This window comes from Dasypus novemcinctus, chromosome 18 (genome assembly GCF_030445035.2).
Source record: "Dasypus novemcinctus isolate mDasNov1 chromosome 18, mDasNov1.1.hap2, whole genome shotgun sequence".
Classification (NCBI taxonomy): Eukaryota; Metazoa; Chordata; class Mammalia; order Cingulata; family Dasypodidae; genus Dasypus; species Dasypus novemcinctus.
In genome coordinates, this window is record NC_080690.1 from 56,104,209 (window position 1) to 56,129,630 (window position 25,422).

The 25,422-nt window shown below is 39.3% G+C and overlaps 1 protein-coding gene across 1 annotated transcript in view; it reads left to right on the plus strand.

Moving 5' to 3' along the window:
• LOC101445220 (zinc finger protein 82 homolog) overlaps positions 1-25,422 on the plus strand; it is a 106,636-nt gene that overhangs the window by 20,638 nt on the left and 60,576 nt on the right. The window contains exons 2-4 of the mRNA XM_012530446.4: positions 3,861-3,931; positions 7,150-7,276; positions 7,590-7,685. Coding sequence (XP_012385900.2) covers positions 3,923-3,931; positions 7,150-7,276; positions 7,590-7,685 — 232 coding nt within the window. The 5' untranslated portion in view covers positions 3,861-3,922. The remainder of the gene's footprint in view (positions 1-3,860; positions 3,932-7,149; positions 7,277-7,589; positions 7,686-25,422) is intronic.

Consider the following 25,422-nt stretch of genomic DNA (forward strand, 5'->3'; position numbering starts at 1 on the left):
ACTGGGATGCTGAGATTGATTACTGCAGGCGGGAAGTTTATTGAGAAGCTCTCCCAAAGGAGGGGGTCTAAAGAATAGACTTCAGCCCCCTCACCGGCATGGCGGGGGTCTGAAGAGAGACTTCAGCCTGCTCGTGGAAGGTGGTGGATATGACTTTATACAGCACATCAATAAGGCAGGGAAACGTTAGTCCATTGGGAAGGGGGTTAGAGTCCGAGTACAGCCTGGGGCCAATAAGGGGTTGTAGAAGTGAATTCTTCCTGTGTATGGCTAAGGGGTAATGGGCTAGGAGGTAGGGTGTTCTTGGAATGCAGGAGGGTTTGATGGCGCCTGGGCTTAGAAGGGGTGAGAGTCCTTTTCTGCTCTATTCCACTGTGGTGTGGCTCCTTCCGAGAGCAGGAGGGGACCAATGTAATCCACTTGTCATCACGCTAGTGGAGGCCGTGCTCAGCCAATATGTCTCATCCAGTGAGGTAATTGTTACAGTCATTGGAGTGAGTATGATGGACACTCTTGGGTGATGTTCATGGGCTATTGGCAAGTGATAGGCAACTGGAACTGCTAGGTTAGGCACCACAAGGTCTGGCATCCATGATGTTTGCCTTTTTGGTGGAGCCACTCTGCTGCTTTTGGGTTTCAGTGGTGTGGCTCTAGATCTTTGTGAGGATATTTGCCTCAAGAGTCCCAAGAGAGATGTTAGAGGAGGGGACAAGGACATGATAGACAGTTACCTGTCACTGTTGGCAGGTGTCCCAGATGTTCTTTCATAGATCTCTCCCCCACAGAAGGCAGCCCACAGCAGTTCATTGTTCCTGTCTTGTTTTTAGTATCTGCAGTCCACCTCTGGATAGGGATGGCAGTCTTCAGAGTGACTGAACACTATTGCATTAAAACTTTCACTTGCAATAGGGCATGATATGCTGCACATAGTTGCTTTTAAAAGGGGCTATATTGTACTTTGGCCTCTTTTAGCAATCGTGACTAAAACCCGAGGGGTATTTGTTTAGAATGTTGCCTCTGCCATAAACCTCACCCAAAGCCAATATTAGTACTGGCTACATCCAATTTACAGGGTAAGTTAAGGTTCACTACCCACTTTACTGCTTAAACTTGTGTTATTGCCCTTTTTCCTCTTTTTTTTCTTCTTCTACAAAGCTGCCTGCTGGAGGGGTTTTCTCATTTCCAAGCACAACCTTTTCTGATTAACATATATAATGGTTTTAATATTTGAGCTAAATGAGGCATGAAGGGTTTTCAGTACCCCAACAATATAACAAATTCTATTAATATGAGAAAACATTGTATTTTATCCATTACAGCAGAGGGTACAGTTTTTGTTTTACTCAACTAAACAACATTTAAGAATTTGATGGACAGCCAGGACTTTGTAGATTGTCCCAGTTGTTTGTCCATTCCAGGCTCTTAAGATAAAATACCATTGTCTCTGATGCTTCTTTTAATTCTGAAAAAAAAGGTTTACTGGTTAAGAAATGATCATCAATAGGGTTACAGTCACAGGTTTTTTCTATGCAGCCAGATTCTTTGCCACCAGGCCAGGACAGATGGTTAGGCTATGCACACAGCCTTGGGGAAGCACTGCAAAATTTACTGTTGACCTTCTCACATGAAGGTGAATGCAGGCTGCATTGATTTGCCTAAGAAGATACTAAAGAAGGTCTTAGCAAGTTTTAAAACAAAATGATAGTGACATAACTGGATATTAATTTTTGCAACAAACTTGTAATATTTGGGACTGCTACAGAGAGCAGTGGTGTTACTTTAATTCATGATAATGTACTGTTTTTTTTTGTTTTGTTTTGTTTTTAAAAAGATTTATTTATTTAATTTCCCCCCCTCCCCTGGTTGTCTGTTCTTGGTGTCTGTTTGCTGCGTCTTGTTTCTTTGTCCGCTTCTGTTGTCGTCAGCGGCACGGGAAGTGTGGGCAGCGCCATTCCTCGGCAGGCTGCTCTTTCTTTTCACGCTGGGCGGCTTTCCTCACGGGCGCACTCCTTGAGCATGGGGCTCCCCCACGCGGGGGACACCCTTGCGTGGCACGACACTCCTTGCGCGCATCAGCGCTGTGCATGGCCAGCTCCACACGGGTCAAGGAGGCCCGGGGTTTGAACCGCGGACCTCCCATATGGTAGACGGACGCCCTAACCACTGGGCCAAAGTCCGTTTCCCCATGATAATGTACTGTTATGCACCACCCCTGGCAGCCCTCAATGGCCAGTCTTTTTCTGTAGCCATAGTGCTGCTTCTTCACCAGAGGAGGGGCAAATCAGATGAACATGAATTAAAGCATCCACCTCTTGATTTCTAGATGGAGAGGTTGTTTCTGACACATATTTCACTTTTTCTCAAGGTGAAATATATTTTCCAGGATTTGACTCTGAGAAGACAGGTGTGAACATTATGTTCTTTTAAAGGTGATAAGATTTATTTTTCTTAAACAGTCAAGGAAATGATAAGGTTAAAGTATAAGGAGCTATTTTGATAAAAGAGATTTTTCTTTTGCATACTGATTAGTCAGGAGAAAAATTTTGCAAACTTTTACTGAAACAGACCACTGATTTGGGGAATTTTGTTATTTTCACAGAGAAAGAACAAAATTTTAACTTTGTATCAGTATACTATTTGATATTACAGCTTTTAAAACTTTATAGATGGACCTAATAAATTTTACTCAACTTTAACTACAAACATTTCTTTTTCATGAAACTTTTGCACTTTCTGTATTTATTCAAGTTTTTGTTTTATATTTTAACTTTTTAAAATAAATAGTTTTATCTTAGGACAAAATTACTGTCTTTTTCATTAATAATCAAAACACATTTAGGAAGCGGACTTGGCCCAATGGATAGCGTGTCACTCTATCACATGGGAGGTCTGCGGTTCAAACCCCAGGCCTCCTTGACCCTTGTGGAGCTGGCCCATGCGCAGTGCTGATGTGCACAAGGAGTGCTGTGCCACGCAGGGGTGTCCCCTGTGTAGTGGAGCCCCATGCGCAAGGAGTACACCCCGTGGGGAGAGCTGTCCAGTGTGAAAGAAAGTGCAGCCTGCCCAGGAATGGTGCGGCACACATGGAGAGCTGACACAGCAAGATGACACAACAGGAGACACAGATTCCCGGTGCCACTGATAAGGATAGAAGCGGTCACAGAGGAACACACAGCGAATGGACACAGAGAGCAGACAACTTAGGGGGGAGGAATAAAAATAAAATAATAATAATAAAATAAACACATTCTACATATCCTACATATATAAATTACTAAAATGATTTTAGGAACAGTCTCAAAGCAGATTTCTTACAACATACAATTACCATGATTACATTAAGTAACAGGTATTTTATTGTACCAGTGCAGGAAAAACTACCCATTATTCTATGAAAAACTAAGGTTCCCAATGGAATCAAAATTATCTTCTTCCTATCACCACTTTAATATGCAGATTGAGGTGGTTTGTGATAGATTTTCCTGTTATGAACTAAATCATCAATTCGATTTGTTTAGTAATTTCTGTAATTAGCCATTTGAACATTTCAGTTTAAGCAATGCTTCTACAAGCCGTAAGGCAGAACTTCTAACATATAGTATGCCACAGTTTTTATAAAATAAAAGTATATCTTTGTGTTGTATACATACAAACATATATTCTCCCATTGAGATCAGATTGCCTAAATCCGTTTTTCTGCAGTCAGAGCCTAGGGTCTCTGGAGTTGAGGATAATGAAAGATTTGCCCATTCTTCTCACGCATACTCCTCAAGTTTTTGTATGGGGTGTGCAGAGGAGAAATGGTCATTCTGGGAGCTGTGAGCAAGTGGGATATCATATAGCTTCTTTTGCCTCCCCAGCTCTCCCTTTTGCAAAAGAGGAGCCCAGAGGAAGACTGGCCTTTCCTGCAAATATTGAAGCCATGGCTCAGGTGAGATGCTATTTCATTTGCTCAAATAGAGTAATTTTTACCCCTAACATATGTAATATTTGCCTTCCTCATCATGATCCTTTGGTGGTATTAAAAAATAAAAAACTTTCAGACAGTTTTGTCATAAGCAGTGTCAAAGTTCTTTTACCCTTACTTTAAAGGAAATGGTCTCAAAGAGGCCAATTCAGAAATTTCTCCCTTGGTGAAGATATTTATAGAGAAAAGAACTGGTTCAATAATCATTGTTAGAGAAAAAGAAAAAAAATCTTGTTAAGGTCTCTGTACTCTTAACTTACAGTAAGTTGTTACTCAACCGGATGGTTGGATAGCAGGTTTCTCTGAAGTGGTCTTAATAAAATTAAAATCCATCAGAAAATTGTTTATGGATTTCATTAAGAATGCTGATTACTTCCCATAAAGAGATTGTGAATTATATAGCATAGCATAGAAAGGGTCTGACCTAGACCAGGTTTGGAACAGGTTTTTGTTGTTGTTTGTTTGGTTAACCAGGGCCCTTTCAGGAGCTTGACCTCCATTTCTATCTAAACAACACAGTGTCCCTCCCACTTCCTCCTTCTATTAAACAATGTTTGCAACTCCTTTAGTAAATCCTTGGGCATCTCCTGTCTCAGACATCTGCCGGAAGTCCTGATGGAACAGAAATCTGTTCCCCAATTGTTAATGAATCTAATTTGATTGGACTCTGATCCAGTGGGATGGAGATGCGTAATTAGGGGCACCTCATAGGGAAAAGATCTGATCATTTCCACAGACCTCGGTTTTCTTCTAAGAAAATATGATTTCAGACTTAGTACATGGCAAGATCTCCTAGTGTTTGAGGTTTTTAGGTTTGGGGATATGACAGGTGATTGGTATAAAACTCTGACACCCTATCATGGTATACCTGAAAGGTGGACATCAAAAATGCTGTTGCGTCATTCTGGATCATTCTCCATCAATTTCCTGTAGCTCAAGAACAAGGGGATGGGAAGTAAATGTGGCTCAAGTGATAGAGCTCCCACCTACCATATGGGAGGACCTGGGTTTGATCCCTAGGGCCTCCTGGTGAAAAAGAAGAAGAGAAAGCGTGCCAGCACGGCAAGCCATTGCTTGTGCGAGTGCCTGCATGGTGAGCTAGTGCCCCGCGCAAGCAAGTCATGCAGCAAGATGATGACATGTCAAAAGAGAGACAAGGGGGAAGAGGACGTGGCCCAGTGGTTAGGGCGTCCGTCTACCACATGGGAGCTCCATGGTTCAAACCCCGAGCCTCCTTGACCTGCGTGGAGCTGGCCCATGCACAGTGCTGATAACGCGCAAGGAGTGCCATGCCACGCAGGGGTGTCTCCGGCATAGGGGAGCCCCACACACAAGGAGTGCGCCCTGTAAGGAGAGCCGCCCGGCACGAAAGAAAGTGCAGCCTGTGCAGGAATGGCGCCGCACATACAGAGAGCTGACACAACAAGATGATGCAACAAAAAGAAACACAGATTCCCATGCTGCTGACAACAACAGAAGCGAACAAAGAAGAACATGCAGCAAGTAGACACAGAGAACAGACAACTGGGAGGGGAGGGAGGGGAGAGAAATAAAATAAATAAATAAATCTTTAAAATAAAGAGAGAGAGAGACAAGGGGAGACTCAAGGTGAAGCACAGCAGAAACCAGGAACTGAGGTGGCACAATTAACAGAGAACCTCTCTCCACATCAGAGGTCTCCAGGATCGAATCCTGGTGAATCCTAGAGGAGAGAAAATGGGAAGAGGAGAGAAAATGGGAAGAGACGACAACACAGACAGCAAAAACAGCGGGGGGGGGGGGCGGGATAAATAAATAATTTATTTTAAATCAATATTTAAAAAAAACAAAATGGGAATTTATAGTTGGGTGATGGGTAAATATGATTGAACTAATGCTGGGAATGTTATTAAAGATCATCTCCAGCCTAAATGTCTAAAAGCAAAAGAAAAGTTGTCATTTATATCCATATATTAGGATTTTATTCAAGTGAAAAAATAAGTCTATGAAAGAATTTGTTGTAACAAGGAATAATTTGTTTATAATAGTGTGGCATGAGAATGAACCAGAGTATTAAAAAAACCCAAAAACCTCTTAAATTATGCAAATTAAATTGTCCAAGACAAAAAAATTTTAGTCATTTTACATGCTTATAAGTGAAGTAGTACTGAAAGATTTATTCCCTTGTTACCCCATCACCTCTCCCACAAGTAGTTTGCTTTTATTTCCCATTTGCTTAGTTCTCCCTGTATATTTAATCAAATTCTCCAGCATCTCTGCCATATGTCAGTTGATGTTTCCCATCTGGTGAAGCACATGAGTTTCTTTGGACATGGAGACATCCCTCACATGCCATTTGTATCACTGCTTCCATCTAGTCTAGTTACTCTCTTATCTTGCTGCACAGTTTTTTTCTGAAACTTCCCTTTTGTTTTCTGGGGATTTTCCTTCACAATTTCCTGTGTTTCTTCTCTTGTTTTTAGAATTCCATGTTTTCCTCTTTTTTGGTATACTTCCTTGTTCTATTGTAGCACATCTTCCTGTAGTTTCCTAGGAAATGGTGCTTGGGTCCTATTATATCTAGGAATGTTTCAACCCTTAAAATAGAATGGCAGATTTGTTATAGAGTTCTATATCAGAATTTATTTTCTCTATCAGAATATTGATGAATTGTTCTTATTGCCTTCTTCCTTTCAGTGGTATTCTTGAGAATTCCTTTTGCCTCTGATTCCTGATGCCTTTTATATGACCTGCTCTACTTCTTCCTGGAAGCTTTAATGTCTTGTCTTTATCCCTTATTCTGAAATTTTACTCTTAGATATTTGGGAAAAGAGGATGAGAAAGACTCACATCTGTTGATGATTATGATTTACTCTGTGGCATGTATTGTGCTAGGTGTTTTTATGTACTATTTCATATAATTGGGAAACTCCCCTGAACTGATTGTGTACCTTTCCAGACCAGTTTGGATAATGGACCTGTCTATAGTACACAGGTGGTTTCACCTGAAGGAAACATAATGACTCGGAAACACACTGATTCAGTTGCACTAATTTCTTTACAATCCTTCACTTGCATCCCAGACTTAGCCCCACTCTACATACTCACTGTTTTTCACGTCTTCTATCTTTTTTTTTCTTTCTTTCCTTCACAAAAGCATTTCTTTTTTATTAATCAAGTAATATACATGGTTGTTGTTCCAGGAGTCAGTGATGTTCAGTGATGTATCCATAGACTTCTCTCAGGAAGAGTGGGAATGCCTGAATGATGATCAGAGAGATTTATACAGAGATGTGATGTTGGAGAATTACAGTAACCTGGTCTCGCTGGGTAAGGACGCCTGTCCATAATTCAGATTCTGCCCTCGAAGGTCCATTTCCTCCATTGTGAAATGCTTAGTTATCTTTCAAGAAACTGATTGGATTTCTGCTTCTTGTTCCCAGAGGAATATTTTGAATATTGTAGAGATAGGAAAGGGAAACTACATTGAGTTATGTGGGACATTTCAGATTCTTTGTTTTTTTTGTAATCTGCTCTGCCTTTTTCTGATTCTTCCTGTAATGTGCTTTATAATTTGGGGACTGGATTTGAATTCTGGGATATTGTCAGCATAAATTTGTCTCATTACTTCTTTTGTAAGCAGGGTGTTCCATTCCTAAACCAGATGTGATCTCCTTCTTGGAGCAAGGGAAGGCACCCTGGTTGATTGACAGAGAGCTGACAAGAGGCCAGTGGCCAGGTAAGTGAGGCATGGCAAGGAATGATCCAGGTGGATGGTGGAGAGATTGTACTTTTGAGATGTTATCTAGGAAGCTCCTCTTAAAAGCCTTAGGCCTGTTATATAAAAGTAAGGACTTTTCAGCATGAGCTTTCAAATGACTTTACCTTTCCCTCACTTAACACACCTTGGTTCCTTTCTACTCTTGTACTTTTCTTTCTTTTTTTTTTTAAGATTCATTTTTTTTTTTTTTAAATTTCTCTCCCCTTCCCCCCCCCCTCCCGCCCCCTCCCCCAGTTGTCTGCTCTCTGTGTCCGCTTGTATTCTTGTCAGCGGCACCAGGAATCTGTGCCTCGTTTTTTTGTTGTTGTTGCGTCATCTTGCTGTGTCAGCTCTGTGTGTGTGTGGTGCCATTCCTGGGCAGGCTGCACTTTTTTTGCGTTGGGCAGCTCTCCTTACAGGGTGCACTCCTTGCACGTGGGGCTCCACTACACGGGGGACATCCCTGCATGGCACGGCACTCCTTGTGCACATCAGCACTGTATGTGGACCAGCTCATCGCACGGGTTAGGAGGCACTGGGTTTGAACCTTGGACCTCCCATGTGGTAGGCAGATGCCTTATCTGTTGGGCCAAATCCGCTTCCCTCTTATACTTTTCTTCTTGTTCTGACCCATTTGCCCCAATGTTATCCCTTCTATGATTATTATCGATCTAATTCCTTCCCATCTTCTCATCCTCTTTTGTATTTAATCTTGTAAAAGTATCACTGTTTTCTGAAATATATTTTTTCCTACATTGCCAAACTTTTTTTTTTTTTGGGTACTGAGGGCTGGGGATTGAACCCAGGACCTCACATGTGGGAAACCAGCACTCAACCATTGAGCCACATCAGCTCCCCTGAATAATTTTTTTGTTTGTTATGCTTATTGTTTGTTTTGTTTTTGTTTTTTTTAGGAGACACTAGGAACCAAACCTAGGACCTCCCATGTGGGAAGCAGGTGTTCAACTACTTTAGCCACATTCACTCCTAAACTTTTTTTTTTACTAGGTTTTTTTTTAATATAGCAGCTCATGCATGCATTGATTAATTTATATTTTAGCCACCAATTATTGATTTTTCTAGTGTGTGCGAGGTATTTGCTAGGTGCTGCAGAGATTTTAAAAAGGAATAAGCAATTTGAGAATTTACATTTAATAGGGATACTAGAGCATGTCTTTTAATAACTTCTTTTAATAACATCTACAAAGTGGAATTCACTATAAGGAAGTTAAAACATGAGAGCTGATGTAGCTCGAGTGGCTGAGAGCCTGCTTCCCATGTACGAGGTCCTGGGTTCAATCCCCAGTACCTCCTAAAAACAAACAAATGAATGGAAAAAACCAGCTCTCATTGGGGAGCAGATATACCTCAGTGGTTCGTGCTTGCTTCCCACGTAAAAGGTCTTGGGTTCAATCCTTGTTACCTCCTAAAAAATTAAAAATTAAAAAAAAAAGGAGAGAAGTTAAAACAGTGAGCTCAGCAGAAAGTGACAGTAAAGATGTAGACGGGTTGCTGAGCCACGTAGATAGCATGGGGGAGATTTGGGCATGGAATCATTGTCTTTAGGTAGTGTGTCAGAAAAAAAAGGTGACAGCTGGTGTGAAGGAGGATAGTGCATTCAGACATTTAGTGTGTGTTGAACATCTGTTGCATGTCCAGCACTATTCTCAATCCTGAGGTTACCGCAGTGAACAGATCATGCAAAAATCTGTGTTCTACGCTTACCCTCCACTGGGGGAAAAAGATAAGTAAATAAATGAATATTTAATATATCAGGTAATCATAAGTGTTAAAAAGAAAAATAGTGAGGGAAAGAGGACAAAGTGCTGTTACGTGAGATGGTAAGATGAACTCTTTCCAATAAGGTGACATTTGAGCAGAGACCTGAAAAAATGTGGCAGTAAGTTATACAGTATGTGGTTCCTCAGAGGATGAACAACCCAGACAAAGGAAGCCAAACTTGCAATGGCTCAGAGCTAGGCATATGCTGGCTACGTTTGAGAAGCAGCCAGGAGGCCAGTGATTGGAGCAGAATGACAGCAGAGGGTTGAGTGGTGAGAAATGGTATCAGAGAGGCAGGAATGAGGAAGAGTGGATCAGTTTATGTACTGCGACAAAGGCCACAGTAAACACAGTAACGCTTTTCAATCTAAGACAAAGTCACTGGAAGGTTGTGAGCGGAGGGATGACAAGGTACAGCTCATGTTTGAAAAATATCCCCCTAGCTGCTTGGTAGGGATGAGGTTGGAAACAGATCACTTGGCAGACTTTTGCAGTAGTCTGTTTGAGATACAGCAATGGCTTAGAAACCTTTTAAAATGTTATCATTGGGAACAAATGTGGCTCAAGCAGTTGAGTACCTGCTTCCCACAAAGGAGGTCCTGGATTTGGTTCCCAGTGCCTCTTAAAAACAAAAAACCAAACATCAAGCAAACAAATGAAAAAACCAACTCAGGGGAGCATATGTAGCTCAGTAGTTGAGCACTGGCTTCCCAAATACGAGGTCCAGGTTTCAATCCCCAGCCCTAGTACCTTAAAAAAAATGTTATTATTGGTGATGAAGAAAGTGGAGGCATTTGGAATCTCTTTCCAAGGGAGCACTGACAGGATTTGGTCTTGGCATATAAGAGAAAAATAGGAGCTAGGCTTTGTGTTTACTGATGAGGGAAAAAGTAGGTTTGTGGGTTATAAAAACAAGGGTGCTTTGCATTTGTTAAGTCTGACATGCTGATTGGACACTGAGCAGAGATGTCTTGTAGGCAGTTCAATAGTAAGAATTTAGGGAGGGCGGGACTGGAGAATAATTTGGCCAACCTGCATTGTAGAAATACAGAGCTTTGTGCCTGGATGAGATTACACAGGAAGTGAGTATAGATAGAGGCAAAGACTGAACCCTGGTGTTTCCCACTGTCTACAGGTCTGCAGGATGAGGAAAGAATATGGCAAGGATATTTCCTTAGGGTAGATTCTCAGAAGGAAGATATTTTTAAAACTTTGACACACTCTCACAGATATTGAAAGTATCCATTACATTATGCTTTTGAGGACTGGGCATTTTTTACTTTGAAAACAATTTTCTGCTCGTCTTTATGACAAGTCATAGCAAACCATTTTGTTTTATATAGTGAAAATTTTCATACATACTTGCTTCATCTGTCCCTTTTGCTGCTATTGTTTATTTTCAGACAAATCCAAGACCTCACATCATCTCACCCTTGCATTCCTCAGTATGTAATTCTAAAAAATTCCTTTACATGTTCTTAATGACATTATCAGCCCTAATAAATCATACAATTTCTTGGTATACTGGATTGTTTTAGTATCATTACATTGAGTACTCATGAAAATGGACATTTCACCCTTGATGACATCTTCTTTCACATGTATATTTTATACTTTTCATCCATTGCTATCTTTATTTTTTCAGTCAATTTATATAGATTTCTTTTTAAAGATTTATTTTTTTCTTTATTTCTCCTGCCAACTCATTGTTTGCTCTCATTGTCTGCTCTCTATGTCTGCCCATTGTGTGCTCTCTGTGTCTCCTCATCTTCTTTTTAGTAGGCACCTGGAACCAAACCCAGGACCTCCCATGTGGGAAGCAAGCGCCCAATCACTTGAGCCACATCTGCTTCCTGCTTGTTGTGTCTCTTGAGTCTCCTCACTGTGTCTCCTTGTTGCATCATCTCATTGCGTCAGTTTGTTGTGCCAGCCTGCCACATCAGCTCGCTATCTTGTTTGTCTTCTTTAGGAGGCACTGGGAACCAAACCCAGTGGTAGGCAAAGGCCAAATGCTTGAACCATATTCACTTCCCTATTTATATCAATTTTATGGTAGGAAAACATTTATTGATTTCTGGCAGGCTTTTGCCTTTTAATTTTTATTTGAATTGGCATTTTTAAAATATGTACATCATTTTTAGTCAACTCCTTTGTGGGTACTCTGATTTCTAATTTTAGCAAATTAACTAGCCTTTACAAATATATTTAATTCTGGATTTTATTTCTGTAAGTTGTATTATAGCTTTTAAATCCATTTTAAATTTCTTTTGCAATAAGGTATAAATTGAGAATCTAAATAAATCCACCCTTGCTCCCTACCCACACATACATCTTATTTTAACACCATTTATTCAACAACTGCTTTTTTTGCCCTTGTTTTTTTTTTCATAAGTTTTATTTATTTATTTAATTCCTCCCCTCCCCCAGTTGTCTGTTCTCTGTGTCTATTTGCTGTGTCTTGTTTCTTTGTCCACTTTTGTTGTCGTCAGCAGCACGGGAAGTGTGGGCGGCACCATTCCTGGGCAGGCTGCACTTTCTTTTGCGTTGGGCGGCTCTCCTTACAGGTGCACTCCTTGCACGTGGGGTTCCCCTACATGGGGGACACCCCTGCGTGGTGCAGCACTCCTTGCGCGCATCAGCACTGCGCATGGGCCAGCTCCACACGGGTCAAGGAGGTCCGGGGTTTGAACCGCGGACCTCCCATGTGGTAGACGGACGCCCTAACCACTGGGCCAAGTCCGTTTCCCTTGCCCTTGTTTTATCTCACCTCCTTGGTGACAGTTAAATCTTGATTTATGTTAATTTGTATTTCACGCATTTTTTTATATTTCTTTAAACTATCTGTCTCAGCTTGTGTCTGCAGAGATAGATGTGCCTTGTGAGATAGTTAATTTAAAAAATTATTTTTATTGTAAATTATCACAAATACAGAAAAATAATGAAATATAGGTGTACACTTAAACATTAAGAAGTGAACTATCACGGGAAGCAGATGTGTCTCAAGTAATTAGGCTCCCATCTACCATATGGAGAGTTCCATGTTCGGTTTCCAGGGCCTCCTGGTGAAGGTGAAGCTGGCCCGTGCCATAAACTTATGCAACAAGATGATGCAACAGAAAAGAGAAACAGAGGAAAGACAGTGAGCCACCAGGGAGCTGAGGTGGCTCAAGCGATGGGGTGCCTCTCTCCCACATTGGAGGTCCCAGGATCAGTTCCTGGTGCCTTCTAAAGAGAAGATGAGAAGACAAGCAGACACAGAAGAATGCACAGTGAATGGGCACAGAAAGCAGACAGCAAGTACAGGCAGTGGGGCAGAGTGGATATTAAAAAAAAAAAAGCATTCCTTGTGATCTATTAACTTTAATTTTAAAAATTAAAAAAAAAAAAGTAAAATCTTATGAACTATCATCATCCAGGTGAGAAATATAGCACTAACAGCATGAATTTTTTAAATCCACAATATCTTCATGACCCTTCATAGTTTTACCACTAAGAAAGCAACCCAGAACACTGTATTTTAGTTTTAGTTGGGTCTGACTTTTATATAAATGGAATCATACTGTATATATTCTTTTATGTCTTGTTTTTTTGATTGAACGTCTTCCTTTTAAGAGTCATACATATTGTTGCTTGTAGTAAAAATCAATTCATTCCATCATATGACTATACCAGAGTTTATTATTTTTACTGTTGATGGACAGTTGAGTTGTTTCCAGCTTTTGAAAATTATAAATCACACTATGAACATTCTCTACATTTTAGGCCAGGAGAGAAATGAATGGTTCATAAGACATCATAGCGTTAGTTTTACTAGATAATACCCTATTTTCAACATTCCTTTAGTGCTTATACTAATTTACAGTCCCACCAGCAGTTAATGAGAACTTTCAATGATACACATATTTACTTTGATTTTGCCAGTTATGAGCATATAGTGATATGTCATTGTGTTTTTAATTTGCGTTACCTTTTTTACTGATGAGTTTGAGCACATTTTCATTTTGTTACTGATCTTTTGAAATTCCTCTTTAGTGAATTGCCTGTTTGAGTCTTTTGCCTATTTTCTGTTGAATTGTTTGTGTTTTTAAATTGATGTGTAAGAATTCTTTATATAGTCTTGTTTTGAGTGCATTATATGTGTTATGAGTTGTAAATATCTTCTCCCACTCTTTGAATTGTCTTTGGTTCTCTTTATGATACCCTTTTATGACCAGAGGTTCTTAATTTTACTGTAGAGAAAGTTACCATTCTTTTCCTTTATGAGTCACATTTTTCAGACTTACTGAAGAAGCATTTCCTTAGTCTGGTTTTTTGTTAAACTTTTATATGGGAAATATGCACACAACAGAATGTGTATAACATCATATAAATAGCTTAAGGAATAATGGTATACCTGTGGATCCACATTTCAGCATAAGAAATAAAAAACATTACCTTTTTTAAGAAAAGATTTATTTTTTATTTATTTCTCTCCCCTTCCCTGCTCTCCCCCTCCCCAGTTGTCTGCTCTCTGTGTCCATTCGCTTTGTGTTCTTCTGTGCCCGCTTGTATTCTTGTCAGTGGCACCCAGAATCTGTCTTGTTTCGTTGCGTCATCTTGTTGTGTCAGCTCTCCGTGTGTACGGCGCCATTCCTGAGCAGGCTGCACTTTTTTTTTGCTGGGCAGCTCTCCTTACGGTGCACACTCGTTGCACGTAAGGCTCCCCTACATGAGGGACACCCCTGCGTGGCACAGCACTCCTTGTGCGCATCAGCACTGCTCATGGGCCAGCTCATCACACGGGTCAGGAGGCCCTGGGTTTTTAGGCCAAATCCGCTTCCCTACATTAACTTTTTTTCACCCTCTCTTGAAAATTTATACAAACCAGCCCCTGATAACCTATAATCTACTCTCTGTCTCTATCAATTTGCCTATTCTAGTTATTTTATATAAGTGGACTCAAACGCTATTTGTCATTTTGTATCTGGCTTCTTAAGCTTAGCATAATGTTTTCAAGATTTATCCATATTGATAAATCTATCCATGTCAGAACTTCATTCTGTTTTATGGCTGAATGATAGTCCGTTTTTTTATATACCATATTTTGTTTATCCGTTCATCTATTGATGGGACTTGGCTAAGGTCCCAAAAAATCAATAATGGACATTGATTATCAGTATCTGTTTGAATCCCTGTGTTCAGTTCTTTGGGGATTTATACCTAGGAGTGGAATTGCCAGATCATATGGTAATTCTGTTTAATTTTTTGAGGAACTGCCAAACTATTTCACACAGCAGCTACACTATTTGACATTCCTACCAACAATGTATGAGGGTTCACATCCTCACCAAACTTATTTTTCCTCCTTCTTTTTTTATACTAATACACTAACACTATCTTAGTGGGTGTGGAATGGTTTCTTATTGTGGTTTTGATTTGCATTTCCCTAATGACTACTGATGTTGAGCATCCTTTTATGTTCTTATATCTTTAGAGAAATGTCTTTTAGAATCCTTTTGCCCATTTTTTAATTGGGCCATTTGCCATTTGTTGTTGACTTGTGGTACAGATGCGATGGTTAGGTTATTGTGTCAACTTGGCTGGGTAATTGTACCCAATTGTTCGGTCAAGCAGGCATGGGGCTAACTGTAATACAAGGACATTTATAGACTTTAGTCACCATTGACTTTACTGCAGTGGTAAATCATAGACAGCTGGTTATAATTACATCAATCAGGGAGATTGCCATCAGCAATGAGTGACACTTAATGCAATCAGTTGAATGCTTTAAAAGGGAAAGTGGCGGGGGACTTGGCCCAGTGGTTGGGGCGTCTGTCTACCACATGGGAGGTCTGCGGTTCAAACCCCGGGCCTCCTTGACCTGTGTGGAGCTGGCCCATGCACAGTGCTGATGTGCACAGGGAGTGCCGTGCCACATAGGGGTGCCCCCACATAGGGGAGCCCCACGCACAAGGAGTGTGCCCCATAGGGAGAGCCGCCCAGCGCGAAAGAAAGTGCAGCCTGCCAGGGAATGGTGCCACACACATGGAGAGCTGACACAACAAGATGACGCAACAAAGGGAAACACAGATTCCCATGCCACTGACAACAACAGAAACGGACAAAGAAGATGCAGCAAATAGACACAGAGAGTAGACAACTGGAATGGGCGGGGGGAGAGAGGAGAGAAATAAATAAATAAATAAACCTTAAAAAAATAAAATAAAAGGGGAAGTGATTTCAGCATTAAGAAAGAATTTCCCAGCTCATTTTTGGACAGCCAACATCTCTCAGAACTCCTCAAGAACCTTCACTGGACTTTCATCAGAGCCCCTGGTTGTGGCCTGCCTGCGGAACCTGGACTTGTGCATCCCCGTGCCTGCATGAGAGACTCTTATAGAATTGCATACCATTGACAGATATCTCTTGTTGATTCTCTTTCTCTAGAGAACTCTGACTAATACACCATTTTTCTCCCATTTTGTGTATTCTCTTTTTCACTCCCTCAGTTGTGTCAGTTGATACCCAGAAGTTTTTTATTTTATTGAAGTCCATATTATCCATTGTCTTTTGTTTCATTTGCCTTTGGTGTCATATTTAAGAAACCATTGCCAAATACAAGGTCACAAAGATTTTCCTGTTTTCTTCTACACGTTTTATGGTTTTACTGTTTAAATTTGACACTAAATTTATGTGATCCATTTTCAGTTACTTTTTGAAGATTTTCCTCTGTTTTCTTCTACATGGTTTATGGTTTTACTGTTTAAATTTTTTTAAAAATTTTAACACTTTTTAAAAATTAAAGTGAGTAGATCACAAAGAATGTTACATTAAAAAACATAAGAGGTTCCCATTCAACCCATACTGTTTAAATATGACACTAAATTTATGTGATCCATTTTCAGTTACTTTTTGTAAGTTGGAGGTAAGATGTGTCCAACTTCATTTTTTTGCATGTGGATGTCTGGTTTTCCCAGAACCATTTGTTGAAAAGCCTGTTCTTTCTCCACCAAATGTTCTTGACACCCTGTCAAAAAACATACATGTGAGGGTTTGTGTGTGTGTGTGTGTGTGTGAGTCTTTAACTCTATTCCATTGGTGTACATTTCTATCCTTATGCCAGTACACTGTTTTGATTAATGAGCTTTGTATTTCATTTTGAAATTAAGAAGGGTGAGTCCTCTATCTTTGTCCTTCTTTTTCAATATTGTTTTGGATATTTTTGGTCCCTTGAAATTCCATATGAATTTTAGGACTAATTGTTCCATTTGTACAAAAAATGTAATTGGGGTTTTGATAGGGATTGCCATTGAATAGTATTGTCATCTAAACATTATTAAGTCTTCCAGTGCATGAACAGGGTTGTTTTTCTATGTATTTAGATCTTCTTTAATTTCTTTAATTGGCATTTTCTAGTTTTCAGTGGATTAATCTTTCCTCTCCTTGGTTAAATTTATGCATAAAGTATTTTATTCCTTTTTATGCTATTGTAGGTGAAATTGTTTTCCTAATTTCCTTTTTGGATTTTTCATTGCTGGTGTATAGAAACACAAATAATTTTTGATTGTTGATCTTTGTGCCTGGCAACTTTGCAGATTTCTTTATTAGCTATAATCGTTTTTTGCAGGTTTTTTTTTTTTTTAACGTATATATAGTATCATATCATCCATGCATAGAGGTAGTTTTCCAACTTGGGTGCTTTATGTCTTTTTCATGCTCCGTTACTCTGGCTAGAACTTCCAGTACTATGTTGAATAAAAGTTGTTCATTCTCCAAGGGGCAGAACTTTCAGTCTCTGACCACATTAGCTGTGGGCTTTTCATCAAGCCCTTTATTATGTTGAGGTAGTGTTCTGAATATTTTTATCATGAAATTGTGTTGGATTTTGTCAAATGCTTTTTCTGCAATTGAGATGATCATAAAGGATATTAGTTTGTAGCCTTCATTGTTAGGGTAATGCTTGCTTCATGGAATGCATTAGGAAGTATATACCCTTCTCTTCAATTTTCCAAAGAGTTTGAGAAGAATCGGTGTTAATTCTTTTAAAATCTTTGGTAAAATTACCCAAAGCCATCTGTTCCTGGACTTTGCTTCTTTGGGAAGTTTTTTATTATGGATTCAAATTCCTTACTTTCAGTAGGTGTATGCAGATTTTCTATTTCTTCTTGAGTCACTTTTGGTTTTTGTTCTTGAGCATTCATCCATTTTATCAGCTTATCCAATTTGTTGGCGTATAGTCGTTCATTTGTAGTATTTTGTTATCTTCTGGGGGTTTTTTTTCTTTTTTGTTTTGTTCTTTTTTCTTTTTTAAATTATTTTTCTTCTGTTTTATTTCTATAAAGTCAGTAATACTCTGCCCTCATTGGTTTCTGGTTTTAGTAATTTGAGTCTTCACTCTTTTTTCGTAGTCAATCTAATTAAAGGTTATCTACGTTATTGATCTTTTCAAAGAACCAACTTTTGGTTTTGTTGATTTTCTTTAGTTTATCTATTTTCTATTACATTTATTTTCACTTTTTAGTCTTTATTTTCTTCCTTCTGCTAGCTTTGGGTACAAATTGCTCTTCCTTTTGTATTTCCTTAAAATTTACAATTAGATTATTGATTTGAGACCTTTCTTCTTTTTTAATGTAGGCATTTACATCTATAAATTCCCCTCTGAGCACTGTTTTCACTGCCTCCTATAAGTTTGATATGTTATTTTTGTTTTGATTCATCTCACAGTATATTCTAATTCCCCTTGAAATTTCTCCTTTGATCTGTTGATTAAGAGTGTATTGTTTAATTTCCACAGATTTGTGACTTTGGAGTTTTCCATCTGTTATGGATTTCTCATTTCATTTTAATTTGTTTTAAGAAAGAAGATCTTTGCACGTTCAACTCATTATTGAAGGTGGTGTATTAAGCTTTTCAACTATTGTGGTAGAACTGTATTTCTCCTTTCAGTTCTGATGATTTTTGCTTCATAAATTTTGGAACTTTGTTGAAGGATGCCTGTATGATTATAATTTTCATATCTTGATGGTTTGGACCTTTTATCAATATATAATATCCTTTATCTCTAGTAACCTTTGATGGCTTAAAGTCTATTTTGTCTGAAAATTATATAGCCACACCAAATCTCTTTTGGTTACTTTTTGTTTGCATTATCTTTCCCATCCTTTTACTTTTCAACCTCTTTGTATCTTTGTTATCTAAAGTGAGTATTTTCTAGACATCATTTATATGGGCCATATTTTATTCTATCCAATCTTCTATTTTCTGCCTTTTAATTGGGTAGTTTAATCTATTTACATTTAACATAATTACTGATAAGGAAGAATGTTCTTCAGCCATTTTGCTACATGTACATTTAACATAATTACTGATAAGGAAGAATGTTCTTCAGCCATTTTGCTACATGTTTTCTATAGGTCTTATATATTTTTTGTTCATGAAATCCTCCATTACTGCCTCTTTGTAATTTGGATGATTTTTATAATGTTCTATTTTGATTCCTTTCCTCTTTCTTTCTCTCTATATTCTAAAATTATTTTCTTAGTGGTCACCTTGGGAATTACAATCAACATCCTAAACTTATAGCAATCTAACTTAAATAATACCAGCTTAGTTCAATAGTATACAAACACATCTCCAGTACATCTCCATCTTTCCCCATCTATGTTGTTATTGTCCCAGATTACATCTTTATGCATTGTATTCCCATTAACATATATTTATATTTATTGTTTTATGCATTTGCCTTTAAATCATATGGGGAAAAAAGTCATTATAAACCAAACGTAATAGTACTGGTTTTATATTTACCTATATAATTACCTTTACTGGTGTTTTTTATTTCTTCATACAGCTTTAAGTAATTGGGTGACTCCCTCCCACATGGGAGGACTGAAGGACTTCCTGTAGAATTTCTTGTGGGGCAGGTCTACCTATAATGAACTCCCTTTGCTTTTGTTTTTCTGGGGAGATCTTCATTTCCCCTTCATTCTTTTTCTTTTTTTTTAGAGATTTATTTTATTTATTTATTTCTCCCCAACCCCTTGCTATTTTTCACTTGCTGAATCTGTTTGTCTTCCTTGTTTCTTTAGGAAGCACGGGGAGTCAAACCCAGGACCTCCAATGTGGGAGGGAGGTCCCAATTGCTTGAACCACCTCTGCTCCCTGCTTTGTTGCGTCTCATTCTGTTTTTCCTCCCCATGTCTCTTGTATCATCTTGCTGCATCAGCTTGCCTTGCCCACACATGCATCAGCTCACTGTCTTCTTTAGGAAGCACTGGGAACCTTTGCTCTCTGCTTTGTTGTGTCTCCCATTATGTTCTTTTCTTCTTATGTCTCTTGTTATGTCAGCTTGCCACGCCTGCCCTTCATGACAGCTCACTGATTCTTTTGGAGGCACTGGGATCCAAACCAGCAACCTCCCTTGTGGTAGGTAGGGGAGCCCAGTTGCCTGAGCCACATCCACTTCCCTCCCCTTCATTCTTGAAGGATACTTTTGCTGATATATAATTAATGGTTGACAGTTATTTTTTCTTTCAGCATGTTAAATATGTCATCCCTTGCCTTCTCACCCCTTTGGCTTCGGTTGAGAAATGGGCTACTATTTTTACAACTTATTGAGGATCCACTGTATGTGCCTAGTTGCTTCTTTCTTGCTGCTTTAAGATTTTCTCCTTGTCTTTAGATTTCAGCAATTTGACCAGAATGTGTCCCAATATGGATCTCTTGGAGTTTATTCTGCTTGAAGTTCATTTAGCTTATTGGATATGTAGATTCATGAAGTTCATCAGATTTGGGAAGTTTCCCGCCATTATTTCTTCAAATATTATTTCTTTCTCTCATTGCACCATCTTTTATTCTACAATGCATATTTCATTTGGCTTAATGGTATCCCACAGGTCTCTTGGGCTCTATTTTCATCATTATTTTTTTCTTTCTGCTCTTCCAAATGGATAATTTCGGTGGTCCTATTTCAAGTTTACTGATTCTTTCTTTTACCTGCTCAAATCCCTAGTTCAACTCATTTAGTGAATTTTTCATTTCAGCCGTTGTTCTTTTAAGCTACAAAATTTATTGTTGGGTGCTTTTAATAATTTTTACTCTTTATTGCTATTCTCATAGTGATTGTATATTGTTTTCCTGATTTCCTTTAGTGATTTGTTCATGTTTTCCTTTAGTTCTTTGAGCATGTTTATTTCAAAAGTCTGTTTTTATTTTGGAAATCACAGAACATGCAGTATAAAAAATGTTAATACTGCTTTCTTACATGTAAGGAAGGGAAGAGTAGGTGAAGAAGAGTATCACAAGAATTTTTACTGTAGAGAAATAGTTAGCATAGTCCTCAAGAATGGTGTCATGGGGCATTACCACCAGGAAGGAAGTTATCAAAAAATATTATTCCTGGGAAACGGACTTTGGCCCAGTGGTTAGGGCGTCCGTCTACCATATGGGAGGCCCGCGGTTCAAACCCCGGGCCTCCTTGACCCGTGTGGAGCTGGCCATGCGCAGTGCTGATGTGCGCAAGGAGTGCCGTGCCACGCAAGGGTGTCCCCCGCGTGGGGGAGCCCCACGCGCAAGGAGTGCGCCCATGAGGAAAGCCGCCCAGCGTGAAAAGAAAGAGCAGCCTGCCCAGGAATGGCGCCGCCCACACTTCCCGTGCCGCTGACGACAACAGAAGCGGACAAAGAAACAAGACACAACAAATAGACACCAAGAACAGACAACCAGGGGAGGGGGGGAAATTAAATAAATAAATAAATCTTTCAAAAAAAAAAAAATGTTATTCCTGAAGTACTGAGAATACTTGGGTAGGACCTGTGAAGGCAGGGGGTGGCTATAGAAACTGGCAGGTAGACCATTGGGTTGAAATTATTTCTTGATCCATGAACTGCAGAATCAAAGTTGGGTTAGCAGGCATGAAAACATTCATCTCATTATATATCTCCACCAGAGCTCTTGGGTGACCAGGTACATTGTCAGTGAGCAGTAACATTTAGAAAGGAATCTTTTTTCCTTTGAGCAGTAGATCTCAATAGTGGGCTTAAAATATTCAGCAAAATGTTGTAAACGAGTGTGCTGTCATCCAGGCTTTGTGGTTTCATTTAGAGAACACAGGCAAAGTAGGTTTAACATAATTCTTAAGAGTGCTAGGAATTTTGGAATGGTAAATGACCATTGGCTTCAATTTAAGTCACCACCTGCATTAGCCAGTCAGCCTATCTTTTGAAGTTTTGAAGCCAAGCATTGGCTTTTCCTCTCTAGCTCTGAAAATTCTAGATGGCATCTTCTTCCAAGAGAAGGCTATTTTATCTATTGAAAATCTGTTATTTAGTGTAGCCACTTTCATCAGTTATCTTAGCTAGACCTTCTGGATAACTTGCTGCAGCTTCTACATTAGCACTTGCTGATTTGCCTTACACTTTTATGTTATGGAGATGGCCTCTTTCCTTTCATGAATCAACTTCTGCTTGCTTTATACTTTTCTTCTACAGCTTCCTCACCTCCCTCAGCCTTCATAGAATTGAAGAGAGTTAGGGCCTTGCTCTAGATTAGGCATTGATTTAAGGGGATATTGTGGCCGGTTTAATCTTCTATCCAGACCAATGAAACTTTCCATATTAGCAGTAAGGCTGTTTCACTTTCTTATTATTCATGTATTCACTGGAGTAGCCCTTTTTCTTAAAAAAATTTATTTATTTCTTACCCCCCATTGTTTCCACTCACTGTCTGCTCTCTGTGTCTATTTGTTGTATGCTCTTTGTGACTGCTCGTCTTTTTTTAGGAGGTACCAGAAACCAAACCCAGGACCTCCTGTGTGGGAGGGAGGCACCCAATTGCTTGAGCCACATCCACTCTCTGCCTGTTGTGTCTCTTGTGTCTCCTCATTGCATCAGTTTGTTGCATCAGCTCACTGCACCAGCCCTTCATGTCAGCTTGCTGACTTGCTCGGCTTCTTTGGGAGGCACCAGGAACTGAACCTGGGACCTCCCATGTAGGAGGTGGGTGCCCAACTGCCTGAGCCACATCCACTCCCTAGAGTAGCATTTTAAATTAATTTCCTTCAAGAACTTTTCCTTTTCATTCACATCTTGGCTAATGTTTGGTACAAGAGGCTAGCATTCAGCCTGTCTTGGCTTTCAACCTGCCTTCCTCACTAAGCATCATCATTTCTAGCTTTTGATTTAAAGTGAGACATGTGCGATTCTTCCTTTCACTTGAAGACTTAGAGGTCATTGTAGCATTATTAATTAGCCTAGTTTCAATATTATTGTGTCTCAGGGATCAAGGAGGCCTAAGGAGAGGAAAAGAGATAGGGGAATGGCTGGGTGGTCAGTGAAGCAATCAGAACATGCACAGGGTTTATCAATTAAGTTTACTGGCTTTACTTGGCATGGTATGTAGTGCCCCAAAACAATTACAATGGTAACATCAAAGATCACTGATCACAGATCACCAAAACAGATAAGATAATAATGAAAGGTTTGACATATATGAGAATTAACCAAAATGTGACACACAGTGTTACATTGCAGCTGCAAGGCCACTGCATTTGGTCCTAGAGTGCTGCCCCTCCTGCTGAGAAGCCTGAGGAATGCCTCTGGAAGACGTGGGCACATCATACAATCATTTTATTTCAGGAAGGTTGCTAGTGGAGACATGGTCCAAGATGGTAGTTGGACCCAGGCAAATCTCCACTAATAGGGGGAGGTTTAATAGCAGTTTATATAAGCAAAGAACAAAGAAGGCACATAGCCAGGAGGAAAGTAAATCATAAGACTTGGGAGGTATCCTGAGGACTTCGTATTCAGTCTTTCTGAAGTTCTTTATTGTGGTCTGTGTACAAAGACCCTCAATGTTCACACAGATGAGTTTTGACCAATGCTTTCGATCTCATGCACTGGTCACATTCAATTCTACGCCTGTTCCTAGAAGATTGACAATAGGTTCATTTGTGGGAACAAAGGAGAAACAGATAACAAACAAGGGAAGTAAGGTTTGCACCTGCCAAACTGTTTACCCTACACAGAGACATGCAGTGAGCACATGCTTTTGGAAAAGTGATACTGATAGACTTGCTCAACGCAGGGTTGCCACACTCAGTTTGTAAAAATCACATTATCTTTTTTTTTTTGAAAGATTTATTTTTTATTTATTTCTCTTCCCTTTCCCCCCAGTTGTCTGCTCTGTGTCCATCCACTGTGTGCTCTTCTGTGACTGCTTCTATCCTTATCAGCGGCACCAGGAATCTGTGTTTCTTTTTATGTGTCATCTTATTGTGTCAGCTCTCCGTGTGTGCGGCGCCATTCTTGGGCAGGCTGCACTTTCTTTCGCACTGGGTGGCTCTTCTTACAGGGTGCACTCCTTGCACATGGGGCTCCCCTACATGGGGGACACCCCTGCGTGGCAGGGCACTCCTGGCACGCATCAGCACTGCGCATGGGCCAGCACCACACGGGTCAAGGAGGCCCGGAATTTGAACCACGAACCCCCCATGTGGTAGGCAGATGCCCTATCCATTGGGCCAAGTCTGCTTCCCACACTAGGTACTTTATATCCATTATTCCCTATCTCACAACAATCATAACAGTTAGTTATCATTCCTATTGTATAGAGAGGTCAATGGGAGCTCAGAAAGATGATCTAATTTAATTTGCCCAAGAAAACAAAACTTATAATTATCTGAGTTTGAGTTTAAAACTTAATATAGGGAATGTATAAAAATGATTTTGGCAGTAGATAAGGATTATGATTAATAATATAAATACAGGAATGTTCTACAAGAATGTGATACATGGGGAAAATGTAACTAATGTAATTTATGGACTATAGCCAACAATATCGTAATATTTTTGTAGCAAAAGCCAAGTTAGTACTTGGTAAAAACAGAATATGGGGTTTGGTTTTGTGAGTTATGAATATGATTAAGTATTTTTTTCTCTTCATTTTTTTCCTTAAAAAGGAGACTTTATGTCATTTAACTAATCTGTGTTTATCTGCATATCTTTCTGAACACTAGAGGAGCAGTGTTAGAATTAGATGAGCTAAAAGTGCCTAGACAGAACTTTCTAGGAGTAATGCCTCCATACCTTGAGCTGCTTTTTGTTATTTTATTTGTTTGAATTTTAATTTGTTATTTAAAAAAAAACATCTTACATACCTTCATCTAGTTTCTCTGATTTCATTGGCAATATGCTACCTACCAATTTATTATCTTCCCTTACCTTTGAACCTACAAATGCCTTTCCTGTCAATTATCACTACTGTAGCATTTGTATAGTTATAAAGTCTCCTATTCTTGCAAATTCAGCATCACAGAATTCCAAGGCAAACAGTATTTTCATAAAATACAACACTCTGGTCAGAATTTTCTCTGTCTACCAGTCATGCTAGATTTGTTCAGCACTTATCTTTTCTTAAGTTCTTCTCCTATCTGGATTGCCACCTTTATAATCTGTTAAAGGCTCTCCAGTTACTGAATCTAGAACAATGCTTTCCAATAGAACTTTCAGCAATAATGGAAATGCATTATGTTTGTGGTGTCCAATTCTGTAGCCACTTGCCAAATGTGGCTATTGAACAGTGGGGAAATGTAGATACTGTGACTGAGGAACTGAATTTTAAATTTCATTTAATATCAATTATTTCATATTTAAATAGTCACGTATGGGTAGTGGCCACTATATTGGAAAATAGATCTAACGAGATGTTGGCAAACTTTTTCTTAAAGGGCCAAATAGTAAATATTTCAGGACTGTAGGCCGTGCAGTCTCTGTCACAAGTACTTACTTCTGCCATGGTACCTCAAAAGCAGCCATAGACAATATGTAAATGTGTGAGTATGGCTGTGTTCCTGTAAAACTTTATTTACAAAAACAGGCAAAGGACTGCAGCATGTGGTTTGCCAATGCCTGGAACTCCTCCCTTACCATATTCATTTATTCCTGATAATGATCCCACT